General features: G+C 42.0%; 1 protein-coding gene across 7 annotated transcripts in view; it reads left to right on the top strand.

Annotated features, from left to right (window-relative positions):
• BICDL1 (BICD family like cargo adaptor 1) overlaps nucleotides 1-25,972 on the top strand; it is an 82,314-nt gene that overhangs the window by 36,694 nt on the left and 19,648 nt on the right. For 5 of the 7 annotated variants that reach the window (XR_002124739.1, XM_019649085.1, XM_019649088.1 and 2 more), the window contains exons 3-5: nucleotides 17,746-17,862; nucleotides 18,809-18,820; nucleotides 20,688-20,834. Coding sequence is in view for 6 of the 7 variants with exons in the window: in XM_019649085.1 (XP_019504630.1) it covers nucleotides 17,746-17,862; nucleotides 18,809-18,820; nucleotides 20,688-20,834 (276 nt within the window). In the remaining variant the exon portion in view is untranslated. The remainder of the gene's footprint in view (nucleotides 1-17,745; nucleotides 17,863-18,808; nucleotides 18,821-20,687; nucleotides 20,835-25,972) is intronic. The other 2 variants (XM_019649086.1, XM_019649089.1) reach the window with 1 other exon arrangement.

Below are 25,972 nucleotides of genomic sequence, written 5' to 3' on the forward strand. Positions count from 1 at the left end.
AAAGAAAAAATAAACATATGGGATTACATCAAACTTAAAAGTTTTTTCACAGCAAAGGAAATCATCAATAAAACAAAAAGGCAGCCTACTGAATGGAAGAAGATATTTGCCAATGATATCTCTGATAAGGGGTTAATATCCAAAATTTATAAAACACTCATTCAACTCAACACCAAAAAAAAACCCAATTAAAAAATGGGCAGAGAATATGAAGAGGCATTTCTCTAAAGAGGACATATAGATGGCCAACAGGCCATCTATGAAAAAATGTTCAACCTCACTAATCATTAGAGAAATGCAAATAAAAACCATAATGAGATACCACCTCACCCCAGTCAGAATGGCTATCATCAATAAATCAACAAACAACAAGTGCTGGCGAGGTTGTGGAGAAAAGGGAAACCTGGTGCACTGTTGATGGGACTGCAGATTGGTGCACCCATTATGGAAATCAGTATGGAGGTATCTAAAAAAACTGGAAATGGAACTACTGTATGACCCAGCAGTTCCACTCTTGGGTATCTATCCAGAAAACCCAAGATGCTAATTCAAAAAAATATATGCACCCCTATGTTTATTGCAGCGCTATTTACAATAGCCAAGACTCGGAAACAACCGAAATGCCCATCGGTAGACGACTGAATTAAGAAACTGTGGTACATTTATACAATGGAGTACTACTCCGCCATAAAGAAGAATGAAATTGTAACATTTGGGACGATATGGATGGACTTAGAGACTATTATGTTAAGTGAAATAAGTCAGTCGGAGACAGACAAATACCATATGATCTCACTTATATTTTGAATCTAAAAAACTGAACGAGCAAAGTAAACAAATAGTCTGAGAGATATAGAGGAAAAACTAATAGTTGCTGGTTGGGAGGGGGTGGGGGTGAGGGAGATGGGGAAGAGATTAGCATAAATACGTAACTACAATATTGCCACAGGGATATGAAAGACAGTTCGGAGAATATAATTAATGTTGTAAATATTTTGTAGGGTGTCAGATGGTCACATGTCTTGTTAGGGAGACCTCTTCATGGATGGGGAAGAGGCTTGATCACTGCACTGTACACCTGAAGCTGATGTTGTATAATATTGTATGTCAACTATAAGTGAATATATATATATATATATATATATATATATATATATATATATATATGATCACAGGACGTGGAGTCTAGTATGGGAATGGAGTCAATGCAATTGTAATAGATACGTATGATATGGGGCGGGGGAGGAGTGGGGCAGTGGATTTGGGGAGGGAGGTTGTCACTTTGAGGGGTAAAAAGTATAACTATTGCACTGTGTTGTACACCTGAAACTAATTTTTTTTTAATTTTATTAAAAACATATACAAGATGATAGACTCAAACTTAAACTTATCAATAAATCACATTAAATGTGAATGGTCTAAACACCAGTTAAAAAGCAAAGACTGATCAGATAAAAACTCAAAAGATTTAGAAGTTTAAAATACAAGGATAGAAAAATTATAGCATGGTAACATTAGTCAAAAGAAAGTTGGAGTGGCTACCTTATTTAATATCAAATAAAGAACATTTCAGAGTAAAGAATATTAACAGCAATAGAGGTCACTTCATAATAATGAAGTAGTGAATAAAGAGGGTATAACAGTCCTAAATGTGTATGCCTTTATTAACAGTTTCAAAACAAAGGAAGCAAAAGTGATAGAACTGCAAGCAACTATAGACAAATTCACAAATCAATACATCTCTCAATAATTGATAGAATAAGTAAGCAGGAAGAAAGAAAGAATGTAGAAGACTAGAACCAACTATCGATCAACTTAACCAAATTAGAACTCGACCTGGTGGAACAGTCAATCTAACAGCAGAATGTACATTGTTTTCAAGTACACATTTTACCAAGAAAGACCATAGTATGGGCCATAAAAAGTCTCAATAAATTTATAAGGATTCAACTCCTGCAAAGTATGTATTTCCGACCACAATGGAATTAAATTAGAAATCATTAACAGAATGATCTGGAAAATTCAAAACATTTGGAAAGTAAATGACACACTTCTAAGAGAATTATGAATCAAGGAATAAATCAACATGGAAATTAGAAAGGTGTTGGAACTGAATGAAAATGAAGATACAACGTACCAGAATTGGTGGGATATTACTAAAACAGTGCTTGGGAAAATTTATAGCACTGAATGTCTATATTCGAAAAGAAAAAAGTTTCAAATCATTGACCTCATCTTCCAATTTAAAAAACTAGAAAAAGGAGAGCACGTGAAACCCAAAGTAAACAGAAAAAGAAAATAAAGACTAAAGTAGAAATCAGTAAAATAGAAAACAGAAAAACAGTAGATAAAACCAGTAAAACCCAAAGCTAGTTCTTTGAGATGAATAAAATTGATAAACCTCTGATTAGGGAAAAAAGAGAAAACACAAGCTACCAGTGTCAGGAGTGGGAGAGGTGACATCACTACAGATTCTACAGATATTAAAAGGATAATAAGGGGATAGTATGTACAACCTCATGCCAATAAATTTGACAACTTAGGTGAAGTGGAAAAATCCCAGGTTTGTTGGTAGCAGCCAAAAACTAGAAACAACCCAAATGTCCATCAGCAGGTGAACAGCTAAACAAAGTGTGGTATACAATGGAATACTATTCAGTAATAAAAAAGGAAAAATTCTCGTGATGCATAAAACAACATGGATGAATCTAAAAAGTAATTATTCTAGGTGGAAGAAGCCAGACAAAAAAGAACATGTATAATTCCATTTATATAAAACACTAAAAAATACATTTTAATCTAAAGGGATAGAAAGCAGAGCAGATCAGTAGTTGGAGGGGAGAAGGCAGGATGAGTGAAAGGGACTTCAAAAGGGTATAGGGACACTTTTGAAGATAATGTTCAGTATCTTCATTATGGTGATGGTTCTGTGGATGTATACTTTTGTCAAAACTTACCAGATGTACACTTGAAATATATACAGTTTACCGTATATCAGTTACATACCAATAAAACTATTTTAAAATAAGCTATAACAGTATAGTTGGTGTTTGAATGTATATACTGTGTAGCAGCAAATGATATTAAGGAATTAATTTTTCATTTTTATATATGTGAAATGGTATTGTGATATGTAGGAAACATCCCTCTTTTAGAGCTTCATATTGAAGTATTTTTTTGTAGAAATTGACAAGTCTACTTTATCAATTTGTTGCAAAATTCATATGGAAATGCATACAAATATGGATTCCTAGAGATGAATATCCTAATATCTGTGATTTATTTTATATACTTTAGAAAATACTGACAAAGCAAAGAAAGCAAAACATTAACACTTAGTACTTCTATATGATTGAAATATAGGCATTCATGTAGTATTTTCTGTATGCTTAAATTTTTTTCCTATAAATTTTTTTTTTTTAAGCTGAGCCATCCTGCCACCTGTTGGCAGCTCAGCGACTGCTCAGCTCGGGCTGGGCATCGAACCGCTGTTGCTCAGAGCTCAAACTCTTGAGCGAACTTTTAACCAACTGAGCCACTCGGCCGGCCCTAATATAAATTTTTTTTTAATTTATTTAAAAAGATATTTCATTCAGAACAGTGAGTTAGAAGTTAAGTAGATAAGAGCATGGAAGATAACATATGCTGTAGACTGAATTCTCCCCCTCCGCCCCCCCCAAAGAACTCATATGTAGAAGCTCTAACCCCCAGTGTAATGATATTTGGAGGTGGGGCCTTTGGGAGGTAATTCGATTTAAATAAGGTCATGAGGGTGGGGCCCTGGTGATGGGATTAACATTCTTATAAGATGAGAAAGAGAGACCAGAGCTCGCTCTCTCTTCACCATGTGAGGACACAGCAGGAAGGCAGCCATCTGCAAACCAGGAGGAGCGTCCTCATCAGGAACTGAACCTGCCAGCACCTTGATCTTGGACTTCCCAGCCCCCAAAACTGAGAAATAAATGCCTGTCGTTTAGCCACCCAGTCTGTGGTATTTTGTTATGGCAGCCCGAGCAGACTAAGACAGTATATATATAACAGAAGCTGTGCCAAGTCTAAACCAATAGGAGCGAGGCACTGATCAGAAAAAAGGGCAAGGCAGCTCCTGTGTCCAGTGAGGGCCTCTGCCTGGCTTATGGATGGTTGTCCTCTCACTGAATCTTCACATGGCAGAGAATGGGGAAGAAACAAGCTGCCTTCTTGTAAGGGGACTAATCTCATTCATGAGGCCTCCACCTTCACGAGCTAATCACCTACCCAAGGCCCTACCTCCTAATACCATGACACTGGGGGATAAGATTTCAACATAGGAACTTTGGTGGGACACATTCAGTCCATAACAACATAATAAAATGATTTTCATTAAAGTGAGCCAGGAAAATGGTATGATCAGTCATGATATAATGTTAATAGTGTTATTATTTATTGATTATTATATAAAATATGACACCTAAAATAGTGTTTTGTAATATATAGTTGTAATTCATACATTTTTATTAGTCCTATTAACGTTTTATAAGTAATAAAATATTTTAAAGCAAAAACAGTAGAAGATAAATTTAAAACACCTATTAACAAGGAAATGCGCTGAGGCCCAGGGCTGCTTCAGGCCTGTGGAAGGATGGCCCAGCCACTGACGCAGCTTCCCAGCCCTTGGCTGGAGTGGGGTGTGCAAAGAGGTTTCTGCTGCCTTGTCACTAGGCTTTAGCTCCTAAGTCAGCCTCTTTGCTCTCCTTGCCATCTATGTGGATGTGATCATTAGCATGAGCTCTCTATGCTGTGGCCTGACAAGGACTTGGGACTACAAGAAGTTGTTTTCTGCACATCCATCTGAGTTGGAGTTGGTACTAGACTGCGGTGGAAATTCCATGAGGCAACTGGGATTATATAAAGAATATGAATTGTTGGCTATTTCAGTGTTTAAAATGAGAAAACAATGATGGAATAATCTCAAATCCCTTTGACATAAAGTTGACTCTCATCCTGTTCCCCTTGTGATACCACTTTACCTTGCCAGTAATATCGTTTCTGTGCTTTATAGACTGATACATTTTCATATATTATCTAATTTCACACTCACAATTCTATCGTAAATTAGATATTATGATCCCTATTTTACAGATAAGGGAACAGACGCCCTGAGAGGCTCTGATTTGTCCAGTGTTAATCCGCTAGATCCTTCACAAACTGTCATATTATTGTCACTTCCTGCGTTCTCTCATGGCTGTTTTTCCTCAGACTTCTTTGAGATCTTTAAAATTCTAGTGTGCGCTTCCCAGGTATTTTTTAAAACATGGCTTTTCTTGTGGAAAAATTTATGCACCAGAATTTTCTCTTGGGTATAATGTAGTAAGTATCCAAAATATCTTTGGTCCCCATAGGACTAGTTTAGCTATTTTCATCCAAGACAGAGGCCAACATCACTTAATACCATTATTTCTAATTGATAGATCTGTTTACTCTTAATTTGCAATTATAGACCAAAATAGGCTAACAGCAAGAAGATTACGGTTCAGAAGCACTAAAATGTTGATTGTCATGCTCTAAATGGGTGTTTTTAAAACAGTTTTAATCGAGGCAGTGGTGGGTATTAATCTCGCTCTGCCTTACCATACCCCTAAACTGTTAGTGACTCAGAATTCATCCAGGAAATTGGCAATTTTGGAAGGCTCGCTGTTAAGTGGCTTTGTTTTTTTTTCTCCTAACGTCTGATCACTGGAGTCATGAATGTCAATTTAGTCAAAGGTCTGCAATTGGAATGTAGCTCAGTTATTATCTGGGACTACAGACTTTACTAGGAATACCAATTTGGAAGTCCCTCCAAGTCTCATTTTCACTAGCGTTTTAATTAATAAGAAAACATCTCTAATTCTGTGTTTTGCTCTCTACCTTTGTCAGTCACCTATCCAAGAACTGATGCACCCCCCAAAAAAATTAATATTGAAAATAACAAGAAAACTTGCTATTTTATGAAATAGGCAGCAGTGGTACAGAAGTGGTGAGGGACCAAGCTGTTCAGGCAGCCTCCGTATCCCATAATTACAGGTCATCAAGGAGTCAAATTGGAGGGCAGCAGCTGACTTAAGAAAAAGCAGTCTGGTAAAAAAGGATCGCTGAGGTGGTGGTTAGCCAAGAAGCCAGGGAGGAGGCTTTAGTAAAGTGTGCTGAGCAAAAAGTAGGTCCTGACCTGGGAATGTGGGGCCTTAGAACCATGGCTGTTAATGCTTGTGGTCAGAGGCCTAAAGTGGATCTGCTCAGTCATGTAAGGGGAGGCATGTTAAGATCATAACAGGTATGAACAGAATGTACTGTGGAAGCCCCAGGATGGTATTTTGCTCTGTGCCCTGAATTGCATAGCTATAATTTTACCTAGAGGTGAGCACTATGCTTTCCTCTCAGTAGATCCCTCAGTTTCGTTCCATGGAACACAGCCTCTGACATTATCATTATTACGACTAAGTGTTGTTTTTCTTATTTTTATTGTAACTTGGTTGCCATTAACAGGGCCCTGAATTAAAATGTACATCTATTGGGTTGTCGGAAAACTCATGACGCATTTTTGCAACAAAAACATAGAAAAACTAAGTCATGACTTTTCCGACAACCCAATATTTAGAATTTTCCAAAGCAGTTACAACAGCTTTCCCTCAGAGTGTGCCATTAGAGCATCAATCCCAAGAAATGTATCTCAGAATTTTTAGAAAGTCCATGGTCAAGTGACTCCAGGAAACGTTTAATATTATATTCCTCTCTTGGAGATTTGCAGTGTATTTTAGTATACCAAAAGTTTTTGTAAGTCTTACAGTAAAGAAACCTATTTGATCCAATGTTTCCCAAACATTTTTTGACCCCAGAATTTTGTTTTTTTGTTGCTAATACCTACTAACTTTCTTTTGAATTAATACTTCTTTTTTTTTTTTTAAGATTTTATTGGGGAATTGGGGGAGGGGAACAGCGTTGGAGAATCGGGGAAGGGGAACAGACAAGCTGCTGTTCTTTTGTTCTTCAGTCTAGTGGAGGACATCGCTTCACTGGCCCATGTTGGTATTATCATTGCAATCTTCCTGGGTGAGGCAGTCGCTTGCCAGCCATTGGACGGCTGCTCACAGCAGCTCACAAAAGCTCACACCAGCTGCCGGCCAGCCCCACTGCAGCCTACGCCATCACTGGCGACTCACTGCAGCCCAGCTCCAGGTCGAGCTGTTGTTCACCATCTTAGCTGTAGAGGGCACAGCATCACTGGCCCATGTGGGATCCGAATGGGGGCCCTGCTGGCAGAGCTGGCGTCCCAAGCCAACTCTTAACCAACAACGCCACTTGGCCGTCCCTGAACTAATATTTCTTAATTTGGGAAATAGAACATATTCTTGGAAATAAAGCTATTTGCCAAATGAATTGAACTCGAAACAAGTAGAGGAGATCTAGATTATCCGTAATGTAGCCCCAGGATTTAGAGAAAACTTCAGACTCTCCTTAAGGGACCAGATAAGCCCAAGAAAGGGACTAGCAATAATGATCTGCTCTGTTGTCCTGATGAAATGGGTATATTTTGGAAAGTGGGACAGGCTTATGTCACACTTAATAGGATGAGGAGGATACCTCACATTTGTATTGTGCTGTAGGATTTGCAGAACTGACATTTCCATGATCAGAACCCTGTGAGGTAGAAAGGCACATATTGTCCCCATTTAACAAAAGAGAAACCAGATTAAATGACTTGCCCAGAGTCACATGACATGACTAATACATAGTAAAAGTAGCATATCTAGAACGCTGCGCTTAATCTCGAAGTCCAAGGTTTATGTCCACATGACCAAAGTAGCTGTTCACATCTATGCTAATGGGTGCTGCTTTTACAGACGTGCACACTTTCTTTTACTCACTTTTTTTTCCCCCCTTATAAGTACTTCCAGTTGCATTTCTATCTACCCCTGAGTTCTTTTTTGCCTTTGCTACTTCCCACAGCTTCTGAGTGATGAGCGGTCTGGACAGAACATACCCAGTTTGTCTCTAAGTAGCCTACTTCTCAGAGCATCAAAAACTTTAGCCTGGAACAAATTTCACATTTCTCTTACAAAACATGATTCCAAATACGAATTTAGAACCTATTGTGTTTAACCTTTTTTGGTTTTAGTTTTCATAAATTCAGCAAACACTTATTGAGAACTGACCACCATCTCCAGGCAATGCATCGAGTTTTCCATCACCCTATCTTATTGTCTGATGCATCTCAATGGAAGTTGACATTGTCAAGCGTTCAGTACACTTTACTGCTTAAAACTTCAGGATGTATATTATTAACTAGAGTTCAACATTTGTTTACAGTACCTTTTTTGTGTTTGTGTGTGACTTTGTGTGTGCCAGGCACATGCTAGGTGCTTATCAAATGTCTGTTGTGTGTGTGAATGGCTCAATCAGATCAAAACACAGGATTGAACACTAGAGTGTGCACATTCATGAAGGTAGTAGAACCCTATACTCTTTGAAAAGGCCATTTCATGTCTGCTGTCTAGACAGTCTCAAAATAAAATTCCTTCCACCATATCTTCCCTTCACCCCGTTACATGTATACCCTGCCCCACACATACCTGTATTAGAACAGCCAGTCTCAGAAGCCAAACATTCCATTCTCAGAAGCCAGGAACAGGGAATCTTTTAGGAAAATGAGACTAAAATAAATCAGAGCTCCTCTTCCTGGTAAGTGGCTTTGGAGTCATAAGCAATGATAGAAAGAAGGAGCAGCTCATAAAGACTTAAAGGGAGGTTTGTTTGTGTGTTTGGCCCAAGTATCTCACGGCCTAGTCAAGCTGTCCTCCATGCATACATCCCTGTCACTTTTACACTGACTGATGAGTTGAAGGATCAATACTTTCTTCTTGTTGAAATCCTACCCATTTTTCCAGGACCAGCTGGCAGTTCATCTCCCCCTGAACACTTCCCTCACTGTTCCAACACACCGGTTACTTCATTTTCTGAGCTCATAATTTACTTGGCACTTATTTATTCACTGCCTTGGAGATACTGTTTTGTTTATTTTTTAATATTTTTATTGTTACAAAAGCAGTACGTACGTATGCCCTGAAGAAAATTATAAAATAGAGTCAAGTGAAATAATTAAAAAATAAAAATACCACATTTTTACCTTCCAGAGGTCACCACGGAAACAGTTTAGTATTAAATCGTTAAGGACTTTTTCCTAGGCATATGTAAATACATGCATAATTTTTTTAAACTGAAATCCTATCATATGCTGCACATACTATTTCCTAACCTGATTTTTTTAAGTCAGTGATCTCTACCTTTCCACTCCAGTCATTTTTCCAAGTCTGTATTCAAATTTCCCAATTGACCTTAAAAAATGTCCTTTACTCTTGGTTTGGAAATCAGGATCCAGTCCAGGGCCATGACTTCTGTTTGTTGCATTTTGTGTTGTCACTTAAGTGTTATTTACTTTAGTTACAATTCCCCCTTTTCCCGTGACATGTTGAAGAAACTGGGCAAGTTGTCCACAGCACAACCCCCATCTTCTCCCCAGAGGAACCACTGTCCAGACTTTTATGGTAATCAGTCCTTCCCTTTGCTTTATAGTGAGCTTTACTTGCTGAGTATGTATCCATAAATAATACCGTTTTGTTTTTCTGTTTTGGAATTTTGCATCAGTGGAATCACAGTGTGAATTATTTTGTGTCTGACTTCTTTTGCTTAACAATTTGGTTTTACAGTCCCTCCGTGTTGATACATGTAGCTTAGGTAACTTATTTGCTTTGGTATACTGTATATATTCACATTGTATGAATATATACTGTACCTGTTTTACTGGTGATGGTTGTTTATAGATTTTAGCTATTAGCAAATAAAACTGTTATAACCAATCTTGGACATGTATTCGGGTGAACATAAGCACACATTTCTGTAGGATATACACTTAGGAACTTGCTAGTATGTAAATCTTTGACAGCTTCTTTGATTATTCCTGTAGATAGATTCCTTGCTTTAAAATTAATGGATCAGAAGGTGTAACCATGGATCTGAAACCATGGAAGCTGATTTCAGAACTACTGTGATTTTACTCGATCATCAGTAGGATAGCCTTTATTCTAGTTTAATTCTTTCTGCTACAGTGTAAACCAGACCTACACTTTGTTCAGTCTGTGGAAACATGCTGTAGAATCAGTAAGCAGTTTTTTTGTACCAGGAGATTCAAACTTGGTTTTCCCTAAAGTTCATCTGGAAACGTAGTTCTTTCGTGCTACCCGTTTTTTTGGGGTTTATGTAGTAAATACGTCTGATTGGCTGGAAAGCCTAGAACTGTTGATGCATCTCATTGTATAGAAAACCAATTCATGATGATCTAATGTATAAATACATTGATTCAGTATGCTTTATTTGAAGATTCACTTCGCAGAACTTAAGATCTATCAATTGAATGTTTTCATATATGTGCTTCTGTGTTGTTGGCTTTGACTTTAGCAAACGCATCTCTTGTTTGTTCATTTGTGTAGTTCATGTCCTTCCTTGACTGAAGGGCTGCATCTTACTCACTGCCTAACAGCATGCCTTGCCTTTGTTAGATGTTCATTAATGGTATGTTGAAATGGTACTGGATTGCCACATTATTTGGAATTGATGCCTTTGTTGTATTTTTGCTCTTCCTGAGTATGTTGAGTTTATTAATGAATGATGATTTTGACTTGTAGAGCACCTTCTCTGCCATGTAGGAGCCCAGAGGTGACAGGTTATTTGCATTCTTTTGGGCTCGGAATAATTATTCTGGCATTTAAATGAGCCTCTATCTGAATGTGCTTCCAATTTTCATTTCTGTCTTTTCAAGCTTCCCTGATCCCGAGAATTTTCAGGCTTATAAGACTGCAATTAATTAAAATCTCCATCATGGCATCCCAGATAGACATGGAAGTTGACTGATAGGAAGCAGAAACAAGTTTCAATAGAACAGTGCTTACAGTGCGATAGCATTTTATACTTGAAAGCCTTTGCAGATTATTAACTAATCGATTTTCCAACACCTTGGAGAAGTAGGAAATGGGTTTTTATTATATATTTAATAGCTGAGAAACTGAGATATGCTTTTAATCTCTTAACTCTTCCAGAGAAGTTGATGTTCACTTGGGAAAAACTTAACTTTGTTTTAAATCATGAAGACATTTTTTGTAGCCTGGTTTACATAATACATTTCTATATTTTTTCAATCTGAATTTTTTTTTTTTAACAAACTCATCCTTTGACCTTCCATTTTTCTCAGAAGGTGACAATTGAGTCAGCTTCAAAGCTTACTGGTTTTATTTTCACAAAGCCAATCTGGTAGACTGTTTCCAGAAGTAGTAAGCTACTCTTGCTCCCTTCCCATCTTTGGAGAAATAAGAAAATGGAACTGATGCCACCTCAGAACACTGAGGAAAGTCTAGCTGCCCCTGAAGAATGGTCCAGCAGTGGATAGAGTTAGTTAGTCCTTTATTTTTTAAAGGCCTGAGGAAACAGAAGCCCAATTGCGTGTAAGAATTGTTTACGTTCACCCAGTGAACCAGGAACAGTTAGGAATGGAGTCCAGTGGTAGGTGATCCGTGTCTCAATACTTTTTTTCTTAAACCAGTGGTTCTGAACTTTTCCCTATGAAGATACATGCTCAGAATGCTTCTGTAATGTTCAGTTTGCTCAGAGGGCTAGTTGTGACTATACCTTTCCTCTCCCACTCAAGAAAACATGGTGAGTGAACGTTTTGAATTTGCTACTATTGATATTTTTTTTAACTAAGGTATTTACTTCATTACTTTATTAGTGATAACAAATGACGTGCAGCATATATCACAACTGACCGTGATCAAACACCAATATGTTCATAATTATAGCTGTATGTAAGATTTTTAATTAAGTTTTTTTTTTTTTTTTCCAAAATGGCACATGACATTGTTAGAAGTCTTTCGGTACGTTTGCTTTCTTTAAAAAAAAAGCAGTCTCTGCCTTCCCACCTACTCACATCATATGTAGTTCTTGGGGTTTTTTTGTTTGTTTTTTATTGTTTATGTTCTTTAAATCATTTTTGGTTAACTGATTGCCTGTTGTGAGCCAAGCCCTTTCTGAATACTGGAGAAGTTGAGCCACCCTTTCCTTTGAGGAGCCTACAGTCTAGTGCCCGTGACAAGGCTTGTTTGGGGGAAATAACTTGTCACACCAGAAAAGTCACTTAACCTCTCTAAAGTGTAATTTCCTCGTTTAAATACTGGGTTAGTAATACCTACCTAACACGTATTATTATGAAGACTTAGTGAAATGATCCACGTGACAGCATTTAGCACTGGTGCCTGGCCCAGGGTAGGCCCTCAGTAACTTTCAGTTTGTTTATTCAGTAAGTTTATTCAGTTTGCATTTAAGGAACCGTGCAAGACACTCTTATCATTGGGAACTTAGGTTATGATATGATTTTTTAAAGTGTGAATTGAGAGACAGAAGCAAGAACTGAGAGCTAGAGTTTGTTAGGAAAGGCATGGAGGATGGAGGGTTTAAAGAGGCTCAGAATTTGATGATCAAGCTGTAGGTATTCATAAGGATAAGGAATGGATAGAACCTTGATTTGAGGGGGAAATATGGGCTCCCCTCTCCTCCCCCACTTATAGGGAATCTCACCAGCTTTTTATCCCCATATGATATCTGTGTTGCTTCCCCAGGGACTACACGGAAAAGAATACTACTCCCAGTGGTAAAACCCTGTGGTGCTAATCCTTGTTAGCATTACTACTGTTTCCATGGCAACCATCAGATGACATGTAATCTTAGTGAGGCAAGATGTAAGAAGTATTCTCTTCAACAAATGCCTGAATTTGCTGGTATTGGGTTGTCAGAGAAGTCATGACGCATTTTTGCAATGAAAAACATAGAAAAAAATACCTCATGACTTTTCTGACAACCATATAGAATGTCCCACTGGGAGATTACCAGACTACTTAGCTGTCTCCAAAATCTAAACTTGGCTTTTCCATATTTCCATGTTTAAACATTTAGTAGGAGATAACTTTTAAGACAAAAATCTCACCATGGTTTGTTTTTTTTTCCTATGAGGAAAGAGCATTATGCTTGAATTCTGTTTGAATAGTTTTTGCAAAATGGACATAACAGCTAAGATAAATCTGAAGGGGGGAAAAGGTTTTATATCAATAATAATTTATGTAGAGTTTTTGTGACTACTGACTAGTTATTAGGGGCATGATTCATCTGTCAGTTTTGTTAAAATACAAGGAAAGATTGTAAAATAAAATTCTTAATATTTAAAAATATAACTTTTCTGCTAAACACTGAACTCATTCTGTAATATGGGAATTTTATAGAATTTGTTCAGTACTCTGTGACATTTAGGAATATGTTATAGACAACCATGAGTTGAAAATGAGTGCATATATACGTTTTTCCCTGTGTTTAACAAATTTGTCTGCAGTGTGCCTGGCACGGTTCTGAGTACTGGGGTTATAGCAGCAAAGGAAACAAAGGCCCTGCCCTTTTGGAATTGTCATGAAGGGCTGAGAGTGAGGCAATAATTCAATTAAGAGGTATCTGTCTGGTGCAGTAAGTGCTATAAAGTAAAACGGAGGAAGGGAATAGAGATTAACATGCATACGGGTAGGGTGAACAGAGGAGGCCTCTCCGATGAGATGACATTTGAGAAGACACCTGAATGAGTGAGGGAACAGGCCCTGTGAATATGTCTTAAGGGAAGAGCGTTCCAGGCAGAGGGATAGCAAAAGCGCAGCTCGTGGTGCAAGAGTCTGCTCAACAGGGCCGAGGTCTGCATGGCAGCTAGTATGAGTGGAACAGAGAGAATGCAGTGGATGAAAGGGAAGATCAGAGAAGAGGTTGGGAGGGGGAAGGAAGCTTGTACAGTCTTACAAGCCATGAGAATGACTGGATTACATTTTATTCTGAATACGATAGAAAGCTTTTAGATGATTTTGAGCAGTGACATGGTCTGATTGGGGTTTCAGAGTATTGCTCTGCTGCATGGAGAACAGGTTTAGGAGGACAAGACTGGGAGCAGGGGGACCAGTTAGGTGATGACTGCAGTCAGTAGTCTAGGTGAGGGTGCCATGGTGCCAGCTGGAACTCGGATGGGAGAGTGGGGGCAGGAAGAAGTGGTAGGATGCTGGATATTCATTTTACTCAATAAATCCTCATATAGTGCTTATTATATGCCAGACGCTGTTTAAAAATGTGAGTTTTTAAAATATCAACTAATTTCATGCTCGTAACAACCCTGTGAGGTGAATTTCAAAGGTACAGCCCACAGGATTGGTAGATGGATTGGATGTGGGTGTAAGGGGGGAGAAAAAGGAGTCAAGGATAATTCCTGTTTGGGCTTAAAACCCTTAAGCGTGGAGTTTGCCAGCTCCTGAGAAAGGGAATACTCAGGAGAAGTATATTTGGGTGGAGGCCTTAGAATCAGGAGTCTGGTTTTGTGTTTGTTGAGTTTGAGTTGCACACTGGCTATCCACGTGGATACATTAGCTATAGGAACTGAAGTCAGAGACGAGGTGGGGGCTGGAGATAAATTACAAAAGAGGCCTCAGCCTTCAGGAAGATGCGCCCACAGGATGTCTGTTTTGTGCTGCTCCGTCTAACCTGCGGTGGGGTGTGAGGGCGGTCTGTCCTCGGGCGTGGTCATGTGGTGGCGTTTTCATTGGCTTTGGGATCAGGCCTGCATTTGAATACTAACTAGCTTCATCCTATACTAATTAGGTGCCCTCCACTATGTGACTTAAGCTCTTCTAGCTTCAGTTTCTTCATCTATAAAATGGGTTAACAAGACATACTCCATAGCATTAAGATAAAAAAAATGAAATAACGTGTGTTACCTAGAGCAGTATTTTGACGTAGAACGTACTCAAATAAACATTATCTTCCTTTTCTTCAGGTTTAATTTGTTGCATTCCACTCAAACGAACAGAACATGATCTTCCGGGATAAAAGAAATCTGAATTTAAAGCCCACTAAAGACTTTTTTTGGGGGGGGGGTGTCTATTTATAATCACAAGCGACAAAAAAGATTTCAAGTGTATCTCCTATTCAAAAATAATGATCTTATAAAAGACAGGACTTTGATGAGGTTTATAGAAGCCACAGGGAAAGAAGTTGTGGGTTCCCATATTAAAATGTTCCACATGCCAAAGCAGGGTGAAGGTGTGTAAGATAGGTAGACGCACCAAGCAGCAAATCCACAGATCAGTCATGGGCCATTTACATCAAAGACTAAGTAAATCTGCTGGAGCCATGGCGATGACCTCCAGGAGGAAATAATGCCCTTTCTGGGGGATGGGCTATTTAAATCAAAGGGAATGATCTCATTAATTCCCTGATGACCCTACTAGAATTTAGCTAAAGGGACACTCCTGGGGTTTAGCTTAATCCCACTTCTATTTTCAATAGTCATAGCTGGACTGTCTCAAAAAGGACTCACATAAGTGTTTAGATTTTATCTCATACAGTAAACATTTGAGCACCTACTATGTGCATGTACTTCTTTAGGGAAACAAAGATAAATATGAGATACGATTCTTGTCCTTAAGTCCTTCACGGTGAGGCGATGCCCTCCACAGCTAGACTGAAGAACAAAAGGATGGCAACTTGTCTGTCCCCCTTCCCAGATTCCCTGGCGCTGTTCCCCTCCCCCAATTCCCCAATAAAATCTTTAAAAAATTTTTTTTTAGAAAAAGAAGTCTAAAAGAAGCTGAAATTAAATTTGGAAAAAGAGAGAGTTTGATTTTATTTTGTTGTGCGTTTTTTAATTGTTTTCAAATTAGAACTATAGGTTAAGATTTTTATGTGCCTCTCTAGTCTGGGGGGGTGGGGAGAAACATTTGTTGAATTTATGGGACAAAAAAAAAAGATGGACAATTGATTATATAGCATTTGTAGATAAAAAGAACTACTGAACATGTAACCATTACTGCCTCATTGAACAGCTAGCCTACCATTTCAACATTATTACCATCCCACCTCCTCCAAAAACCTGTCCTATCCATTTCAGCACACAGTGATCTCACCAGAGAATCCATAAAAATACTAACCCCATTTGACCTCAAAAAAGCACTGAGACAGTTACTTGCCCTATCCTGCAGCTCTCCTCTCTACTGGATAATGTTTGGGCACTCCTCGGTGGGGGCTGGACTATGCCCTTAAGAGGAGGAGCATTTTTTTTTTAAAGATTTTTATTGGGGAAGGGGAACAGCCAAGTTGTTGTCCTTCAATCTTAGTTGTGGAGGGTGCAGCTAGCTCAGCTCCAAGCCCAGTCGCTCTCTGGCCACCCACTGGCAGCTTGTGGCCGCTCAGCTCAAGGTGCCATGTTCAATCTTAGTTGTGGGTGGGCATAGCCCACCATCCCATGAGGGAGTCAAACCGGCAACCTTGTTGTTAGAAGCATGTGCTATCACCAGCTGAGCCATCATGCCACCTGTTGGCAGCTCAGCAGCAGCTCAGCTCAGGGCACAGCTCACTGGCCCATGTGGGAATTGAACTGGTGATCCTGTTGCTCAGAGCTGGCACTCTTAACCAACTGAACCACTCGGCCGGCCCTCAATATTTATTTCTTGGCTGAATAGATCCCCCAATAGATATTCTAAAATATTATTGCAACTTATATTCTTTTTTTTAATTATTTTTTATTATGAAATACACATTTTTTAGAATTAGTTTCAGCTGTACAACACAGTGCAATAGTTATACTTTTTACCCCTTGAAGTGACAACCCTCCTCCCCCAATCCACCACCCCACTTCCCCCCAATATCATACATATCTATTACAAATCCCTTGACTCCACTCCCACACTATACTCCACGTCCCATGACTATATATATATATATATATTCACTTATAGTTGAATACAATATTATACAACATCAGCTTCAGGTGTACAGTGCAGTGATCAAGCCTCTTCCCCATCCATGATGCAAGACATGTGACCATCTGACACCCTACAAAATATTTACAACATTATTAATTATATTCCTCGAACTGTCTTTCATGTCCCTGTGGCAATATTGTGCAACTTACATTCTTTTAAAAGACTCTACTGCATATTCAAGAGAAGGTGCTGACAAACGAAATGGTATTTGGTTTTCGCTATGTTTCAGCATTAGAGAATAAATCGATTAGGGTGGGAAATTAACACCTTAGCCAGCACTCCCTAGAGAATTAACAGCTGCAAAAAAAGTCCTTGAAGCATGAAAGGCAAACATCTTAGCAGACTTGACAAGGAATTTCAAATAGTGTCCATGTGAAATGGAAGTGAGAACTGCAGACAGATGATTATCCTGGGGCCCACTGAGGAAATGGAGAAATAAAGGAATTTCTAGGGTAGTAGGTATATCTGTCTTACTCTTTCATGTAAAATACCGAGACTTTGTCTCAATTTAATAGATGTTTGTCGAGCATCTGCTATGTTCACAGTGATAATGACGATGACAATCTGAAAGTTTACTATTTCCTAAACCTGTTTCCTCTGATCAGCAAAGCGGCCTTGGACCTAGACAGTCATTCCTGGTAGAGGTAGGGGTAGGGGTTCGTCTTGTTTGGACCCTAGAGAACAGATGGTCCGGAGTGGGTTGGGCATGGACCTGTATCTCATCATGTACTCCTTATAGAATAGAGAGTTGTGAAGAGATTCTTGAGAAATGAAAGGCAAAAGTCCGAACAGACTCCCTTTGCCCAACTGGTGAGTCAGCTCTGAAGGTGTCCTCTGCTTGCAGGCCTCAGAAGTTGAGAGGCAACTCTCCATGCAAGTGCACGCCCTCCGAGAAGACTTCCGGGAGAAAAACTCGTCCACCAACCAGCACATCATCCGCCTGGAGAGCCTGCAGGCTGAGGTGAGCCTCCCGTGCAGCAGTGCTTAGAGCTGGAAGTGCTTTTCTCATCAAAGGCACTGCAGCCAGCCTTTTAGATAAGGAGCCCTCTGGAATGGGAAACAGACACCTGCTCTAACCAAAATCTCTAGAGAGACATATCTGGAGGCACTAAATGGGGAACGTTTGATCCACGTTCCTCTGGGTAGCCTGCCGTCTGGAAAAATAGGGTTGCTCAGCGTTACTGCTGAGTGTTTTGAAATCACGAGTGACCTACTTTTTACTGAATGTGTTGATTCCTCCAAAAACATCCCGGCCAGTCCTACCTAGAAGATGGGAAACGGAATCTTCCCTTTCTCCGTCCCGTTTCGATGCGGTTCAGTCCACCTTCAGAGGGCCTGTGACTCTCACCTAGACAATGAGAGTGACAGAAGTATCCACTTCATAGGCTTGTTGTGAGGACCTGATGAGCTGATACATGGAAAGCACTGAGTGTGGTGTTTGGAAGACAGTAAGGTTATTAAAAGCATATGAGAGGCCATCAGGGTTCATGGCCCTGAGTGTGGGCCAGAGGGAAAAAGAAAGCAGCACTTAGGAGATGGCACTGTGCAAGTCCAGTCGTGTGAGGCGAGAAGTGGGGGGTCCTATCGCCAGACAGGGGCTCTTTCCCGGGGAGGCTTCCACCTAATCTGTTCCTGGAGACCCCTCAGCCAAGTGTCTCAAGAGCAGCCCTTCGGCCCAGTTACACTTTGAGGGACAGGCTGGGGCCCGAGGAATGTGCGCCCTCACTGTGGCGAAGGAGTCGACCTGCGTGGTCAGTCCCAGGGAAGTAGGCTGCTCCCCTGATTCGTAAATGACCCGAAACTGTGTTTCTTAAAGTCTGTCAATATCTTCTCTTTTCTCCTGCCTCTTCTGCCTCTCATTCCCTTCCTCCCCCCCTTCCTTTGGAATTCCCACTGGGATTGAGCAGCAGGTTCTTGAAGTAAGTAGTGTGTTCCTGGGTTCGGCATGCCGTCTGTGACCATTTGTGTGCATGACTTGCCTTTCAACTGCCTCCTCCAGGGTCCGACTCCTCCGCGCTGCCTGTCCTCTCTCCCCTCCCCCACGCCCCCATTCACTGTTTCTAGACCCTCGTGACACAGGGTCATTCCCAGGAATGTTTATTGCCAGATTTGGTCCCAAGTTTCAGGGTGTGTATGGTGGGGTGAGGAGCTGGTCACCCAATGCCCTGTTTCATCCAGTAACACTACTGCTTGTAAAAGCCAAGCTATGAAATTGTTCATTCAGATAAGTTACTTCATGGGGTGGGAGTTGCGTCTCAGAACCATAATGCTTCATTACTTCACTGAGTGGAACTGGGGAAACAGATTCTCCATGGGAAGGAAAATGTAAAGGTCAGAGGGTATTTAAATGAAAATCAGCTCGAGTGAGAATTCCCTTCATGTGGGTAGCGTTGCTTCAGTGTGGGGAATAGTGGGCCCATTCACAAAAGGGGCCTGCTCCTGTTGGTTCCTTACCCAGGTGCACACTTGAGAGACAGTATTTCTTTGTTTGGCCAGACACCTGATCTCTCTGGACAAAGGCCACATACTTCATTTCCCCAGGACGGCATCCTATCTGATTGATTGGTGGCCAGGGAAGATCTGCGCCCTCTGAACAGAATTCTAGTGCTGAGAGTGAGGACAGCCAAAAAGCAGAGGGAAAGGTGGATTTCAGAGGACCTGGGACAAGATAGACGTTCATTTTGAAATCTCCCCTGGAAGAGGTCTGAGGTTGGTCCCCTTAGTGAACGGTTATCGCCACTAGGCCAGAGAGCAGAGAGCCTCTTAACCACGTCAGGAGGATATTTACAAGCAGGAGGCTGGCTGAGAAATCACACACTAGCTGATAAGAGGAGCCAAGGGGACCTTCAGGACTCCAGAAGTCCCCCAAGGTCACAGGCAATAAGCAGGACTTGGGAAGGCGCCCCATGGTCCCGAGCAGGGCGCTGTTCTTGGGGTGAAGCATAGCTAGCCTTGGAGAATGCCAACGCAGCTTCGCATCCTGCAAACCTTGAGGCCAGAGAAAACTTGGCATCTCTTTTCCTCTGTTTTCCAACTGAAACTGAAAGACTAGACAGACCTTCCTAAAAGGTTTATATCTCTTTGGAGACTGGCTAGATAGTGTACAAGCATACCACCTTGTTTAATAAAAGGAGAGAAACTGCTTCTGTTCACAAATTACTTGCTCGAGCCAAACATACCTTAAGTGAAATCAGTTATTCACTGTGGTCATGAACACAGGCTGATGCAGGCACTGTTTTGTTTTCTGTACCCTGCTACTTTCCCCCCATTAACTGAGGTCTGAACTGTGACCCCCTAGAGCCAGACCCGCCAGCGGTGGGAAAGGACAGAGAGCCGTAGAGTAGGAAAAGACAGTGGCTCCACAGGCTGTCTTGGGCATTTTCTTGTGCTCATGACTTGAGAAGGAAGACGGTACAGAAGGCTTAAAGTTTCACGCCTTCATAAATTGTGGGGTTGAAGTCAAGCCGTGGGCAGGGAGGGTGGCGCCCCTTTCGGTCTTATCTGTGGAGTTTCCAGAGCACTAAGCTTCCCTTCCTCTGCCTGGCATCCCACATTCCAGCTTCCCCAGAGCTCCACCCCCGCCCCTTCCCGGACAGGTTTCTAGAGGGGAGGGGTTTCCACTTCAGCTCGGGAGTTGACAGCTGCTGTCTCAGAGATGGGGGCACCGGGCCCCTGGGCAGAGCACTTGGAGAGACACAGGCCTTCATGTCTGGGGGCTCGTCCCCCCTCCGTACTCATCACCCCAGTGTAACCCCACATCACCCCCGTGGCTCTCCCCCCTTTCAGATCAAGATGCTGTCGGATCGGAAACGGGAGCTGGAGCTCCGTCTCAGCGCCACCTTAGAGGAGAATGACCTGCTCCAAGGGACCGTGGAGGAGCTACAGGACCGGGTGCTGATCCTGGAGAGACAGGGCCATGACAAAGACCTACAGGTACTGGCACAGAGAAGCTGTCGTGTAGGACTAGGGCCGGAGAAAGGCGCGCTTAGTCACCTAGCTAGAAGGAAGGCCTGGGAGGCCATTGCCACCTGTGGGGTCAGGAGTGGGTGAAGTGTCCCTGCGGGCCTGGTGGTGGTTCTCGGACACTCACTAACTCGGATCTGGCTGTGCTGAGAAGAAACGCATTGCTACCCACAGGTCATCCTTCCATTTTGTTCTGAGCCACTGGCCCCTAAAGCAGTTTTACAGAGTTCTTTCTGGGCTATTAACATAGCTGGAACACCGGGGGTGTCATTCTGCCTGCTGGGGTTTGTGAAATCTGCTAGGGATTTCAGAGGGAGCCCGTGACTGTCTATGCTTGGCTCACAATGCTCTCGGCTGCTGCTTTCCCAGGCTGATGGGTTTAGTTGGCTGGCACTGAGCAGAAACCAGGAAGCTGCCCACTGAACACAGCAAGACTTATATCCTACTGCCTCCAGTTGCTAGAAAAGGCATAGGCTGACCCTTTGTGAGCCTAATTAGCCTCTTTTTTCCCCCTAAAGGAAATTGTTTCATGACCATATTTGTCCTTATTTGGGAACTGCCACCAGTCCTTAGCTTAATCCCCAGGCTCACACTTGACAAGAAACAACCCCCTAAACAAGATAATCACTCCCAGCCTCCCCAGGAAGAGAGTGGAGCATCTGCTACCAAGAAAGCTTTGCTGAGCTGGCCTAGGAGCCCCCAGGGCTAGTGGCCAAAAGGGCATTGATTCCTCTTGGGCATCCTCTGGGCACATTCCAGGGAGTGGAATAGATTGCAGCAGTGTCATTTGTGTGGAGGTGGTCAGCCAAGTAGGCTCGAGCATCAGGTGGGTCCCTGCCCAAAGACCAGGCCACGGAAGGTCCCCTGGGCCCAGCGGTCAGCTGTTGAGGAAAGCCCTTGGGTGTGGGATAAGGAAACATTTTAGGCTAAGACCACATGTCACTGACACCATCAGCTAAGCTACCATCTGAGTGATTAACTTTTTAAGAGCAAATTAGCAATTTTTCTCCCTCCATGGTTTTTTTTTTTGTACCTTTAGTTCATAACTTATATATATCAGCCTCAGTAAATGTTGAATAGAAAATGATTCTTGGCAAAAGCCTCATAGCAGTTTTCAATATGGAAAGGAGTTCGCTCATATTTTAAGGTTGATGATGATAATAGTGGTGAAGGTTTCTGTGCTCCATTACAGGGAACAGAATGAGTTTGCTTACATTCTAAAAGTAAGGCTTAGAAAAAAATTGAATCGTTGATTCAAAGTAGTGTAGCAAGTCCTTGGTAAAATTGAGAACAGAGCCCTCCCGCCCACCTTACGTGGTGCGCAGTGATGACTTCCAGCCTGTCACGGGCTTCGGAAGTCAGTGTCTCACCTGCATTTATTACCCCATCAGACACGCTACTGAGGGTTGCCAAGGTTGAGTACGGAGAGAAGGAAAAAAGTACCAAAAAATGGGAAAATTGCCCCTGCCTAAAAGAAACGTATAGGCTAGCATGAATTCACAAATGAAAAGTCCTTATTTCAAATCAAGAATTGGGGACCTGGGGATGGGGAAGATCCAGGACCAGTGTGGACCGTCCGGAACCAGGCCGGCACCGTGGGCTGTACGTTCTCTAGCAGCAAGAGCCCACGTCACGTCACATGCCCACCCTCGTCATCTGCACACCCGCTTTTTCTGGTTGGGCTTCTTCACTCACCCCAGGACCTCCATCAAGTCAGGCAGTTCCCGTTTTGATTTGGAAAATCTGCATTTAGGGGCTGAATCCTCATCTTTCCCAACCATTTGTAATTCTTGGTCTTCATACGGAACTGTCCTAAGCGAGTTCTTAACCATCGCGCCACTCGGCCGGCCCCGGAACTGTCCTTAAGCTGCCGCTGATTTCCAGTGTCCTCCAGAAGACCCTTCTGTTGCTGAAATGGTCTGTACTGATCCAGAAATAAAAATTCCAGCTTATTCAGCTAGTGGTTGAATGGTCCGAAATCATAGACTTGTAAAATGTGGAGGTAGTGGCTTTGGAATGTATATAGTCCTGTGATTTTAACCCTTTTCCTCAGATGAGGGATGAGAGGATGGCGGAGCAGGCAGGATAACAGGTCTGCCACAGCAGAGTAGCCCCCTCTCCCCTTTGATCTGGTTCACTGTGTAATTGGAGTTCTTCTGTCAAGCACAGATTTTAAACCACCGATCAAATCCAAATCTGATTTTTTTTTTCAGGCCGAGAATAGGGATAAAAATCATTATTTATTGAAGACCCAATACATTTTTTAAATCGGGCATTTTTCTAAAGTCTTAATACCCAGTAAAGGATTTTATCTCTTTAAGGGCCATTTAACTGTCCTACTTCATACCCAGCTGGGCATCTTACACATGTGTGCAGGGGCTTCATCCGTGAGTGGGTGGATTTCATCAGCAGAGAGCACCCACTGTGTGGTGACCTGGAGTCTAGACCGCTCTCTGATGCTGAGCGTGTACCATTAGGCAAATCACGTGACATCATACAGTCTCAGTTCCCTCCATGTAAAATAGGGAGTGTGCCCCCACTTCTGCCAGTGTTAGGGGCATGAGTATCGTGAGCTTGAACTTGGTATATTGTACAAGCACAAGGCATTTGGTATCTTCCTTATTCATACATACAAATGCATTTAGTGTCATCTTTGTCACATAAAGGATGATATTTCTTGTTTTAGAGGGTTCTTGTATTTAATAGACTCTTGCATTGGTTGGTTCAGTTTTTCTGCCTAAGTCCATGGATCAGTTATTAACTAGAGAGGGCAGACCTGTCCTGGTCTTTTGTTCTCTTGCTGTTATAATTAATTAAGCACTTGCGCATGTACATGAGTAATTGAACGAATTTTGTGCAGTGCAGGAGAGCTTGTACTTGTCTGTGCCGAACTTCTCCTGCTGAGGTGTACGTGGAGTGTTCTGGAAGATCATTGTAAAGTGCTTTGCCAGTTGAGTATGCTGTTTGTAATCGTGCCAGATGCTTCCTAGGAATGTCTTTTTTTTTAAACCCTAATTTCTTATTTCCTGAGTTTCCTCAAAACTGGGGCTGGAGGAGTTCCCACTGGACCAGCAGGTATTGCTGATCCATGGGACCCGTGCAGAGCAGGCTCGCTAATTCTTTTTTCGTTCTCTGAGCAGCCAGGCTCCAAACTCTTCCTATCTAAGGGACGTCCAGACCTCGGGTTCCATTAGCCAGCCGTTCTCCAATACTGACCAGCAGAAGCGGGGCTCCCAGGACAAGGAAAGAATTGGCTGACAGCTTGGCAAGGCAGCTTCCTCCATTCATGAGAGCTACAGAGCCCAGAGCTGCTTCCTGCTGCTCCTTGGTCTCTGCGTTTCTGCTGGAGCCACAAGGCTACCTGGCCTGGAAGAGACAGTACAGCGTCCGCTCTATTTTTAATGAACAGGGGTGACCCCAGAAGTTCTATTTTCTAAGAGGATACATTACTTCAATTTAAATCCCAGGAAGTTTTTCCCCCTACACCCCCAAAAAAATCTTTTGTGGGGGCAGTCTACAAATACGAGAATAGGAAACAGTGCATCTGTGCAGGCGTAGTATGCGGACATATGCATAGTGCTTAGCAAATGGGTAAAGATGCTGGAGGTGGGGAGGTGGGGTCTTAACATTAAAAGCAAGTGTGGTAAGGGCCGGCCGAGTGGCTCAGTTGGTTAAGAGCTCGCTCAGAGGTTTGAGCTCTGAGCAACAGCAGTTTGAGTCCCAGCCCGAGCTGAGCTGCCAACAGGTGGCAGGATGGCTCAGCTAAAAAAAAAAAAAAAAGCAAGTGTGGTGATGGAGTGCTCTAGTAAGAGTGTGGCATTCAGCAGTCATGGTGGAGTCGACCCGTACCTTCAGCACTAGCAATGTCACCGGGGAAGGGTAACCATTTGGACTCCACAGGGAAGGGGCTGCAGAGAATGCAGAGGGGGGTGAAGTAGCAGCAGCGAGAGAGGGAAGGTGCCCTGACCTATAAGCCGTGATACCTGCATTGCCGACCCCCCTCTACCTCTGGCATCGCTCTCCTTCTCAGGGCCGCAGATGCTGGGCCAGGCCCCTCCCGGGCCCTGGGTTTTGTCTGTAAACAGTGCGGTATGACACAGAAGGAGGAGACTGCTTTTCCCATGGGTTTGGAAACCCTTGGTATTACTACCCAGATGTTATTCCAGTCCTACCCCCAGCTCTTTTCCAGACAACCTTAAATATTTCATTAAACTACTACGTGTGTGTGTGTATAGATATCTATATATATATAGATAGATAGATAGATAGATATGCAAATCTTAAGTGAACAGTCTAATGAATTTTTACAAGTTTATACACCTGTGTCACCAGCACCCAGCTCAACATATATCCCATTACCGGCACCCCACAAGCCTTCTGCCCCCTCCCAGTCTGTACCCTGCCACTTCCTCAAAAACAAAAACAAATCTCCATTCTGACTTTCATCTCTTGTATCTCAATGAAGTTTTTGGCACTTTTTATAAGTGGCATCATACATTATATATTGTCTTACACCTGGCTTTTCCCAGCATCATGTCTATGAAATTCATCCATGTTGTGGCATATGGGAGCAGTATGTTCTTTTTTCACTGAGGTCTAGTATTCCAGCATGTGAATATATCCATTCTATTTTTATTGGCATTTGGATTGTTTCCCATTTGTGGCTCTTATGAATAATGCTGCTGCGTACATCCTGTTGGTCCTTTGTGCACGTTTGTGGTCATTTGTGCTGGGTCTGCGCCTTAAGAGTGGAACTGCTGGGTCCTAGGATGGGCATATATTTCACTCATCGGAAACTGCCAACCAGTTGTCCAGAGTGGTTGTACACCTTCCATTCCCACCAGCAGTGAGAGTCCCAGTTAGCCCATGTCTTCATCAACACTTGATATTATTTTGTTGTTATTTGTTAATTTATTTCAGCCAGCTGGTGAGAGTGTAATGGTATCTTACTGTGTGTGCCTGTGTGTGTGTGTAAATTTTTATTATGGAGAATTTCAGAAAAACTAAAAAATAGAACAGTGTGATGATGCCTCAGGTACCCCACTGCGCAGCTCTACAAACCATCATTCCCTAACCAGTCCTGCCCCATCTTCATTGCATCCACGGGC

Source organism: Hipposideros armiger, unplaced genomic scaffold (assembly GCF_001890085.2).
Source record: "Hipposideros armiger isolate ML-2016 unplaced genomic scaffold, ASM189008v1 scaffold_129, whole genome shotgun sequence".
NCBI lineage: Eukaryota > Metazoa > Chordata > Mammalia > Chiroptera > Hipposideridae > Hipposideros > Hipposideros armiger.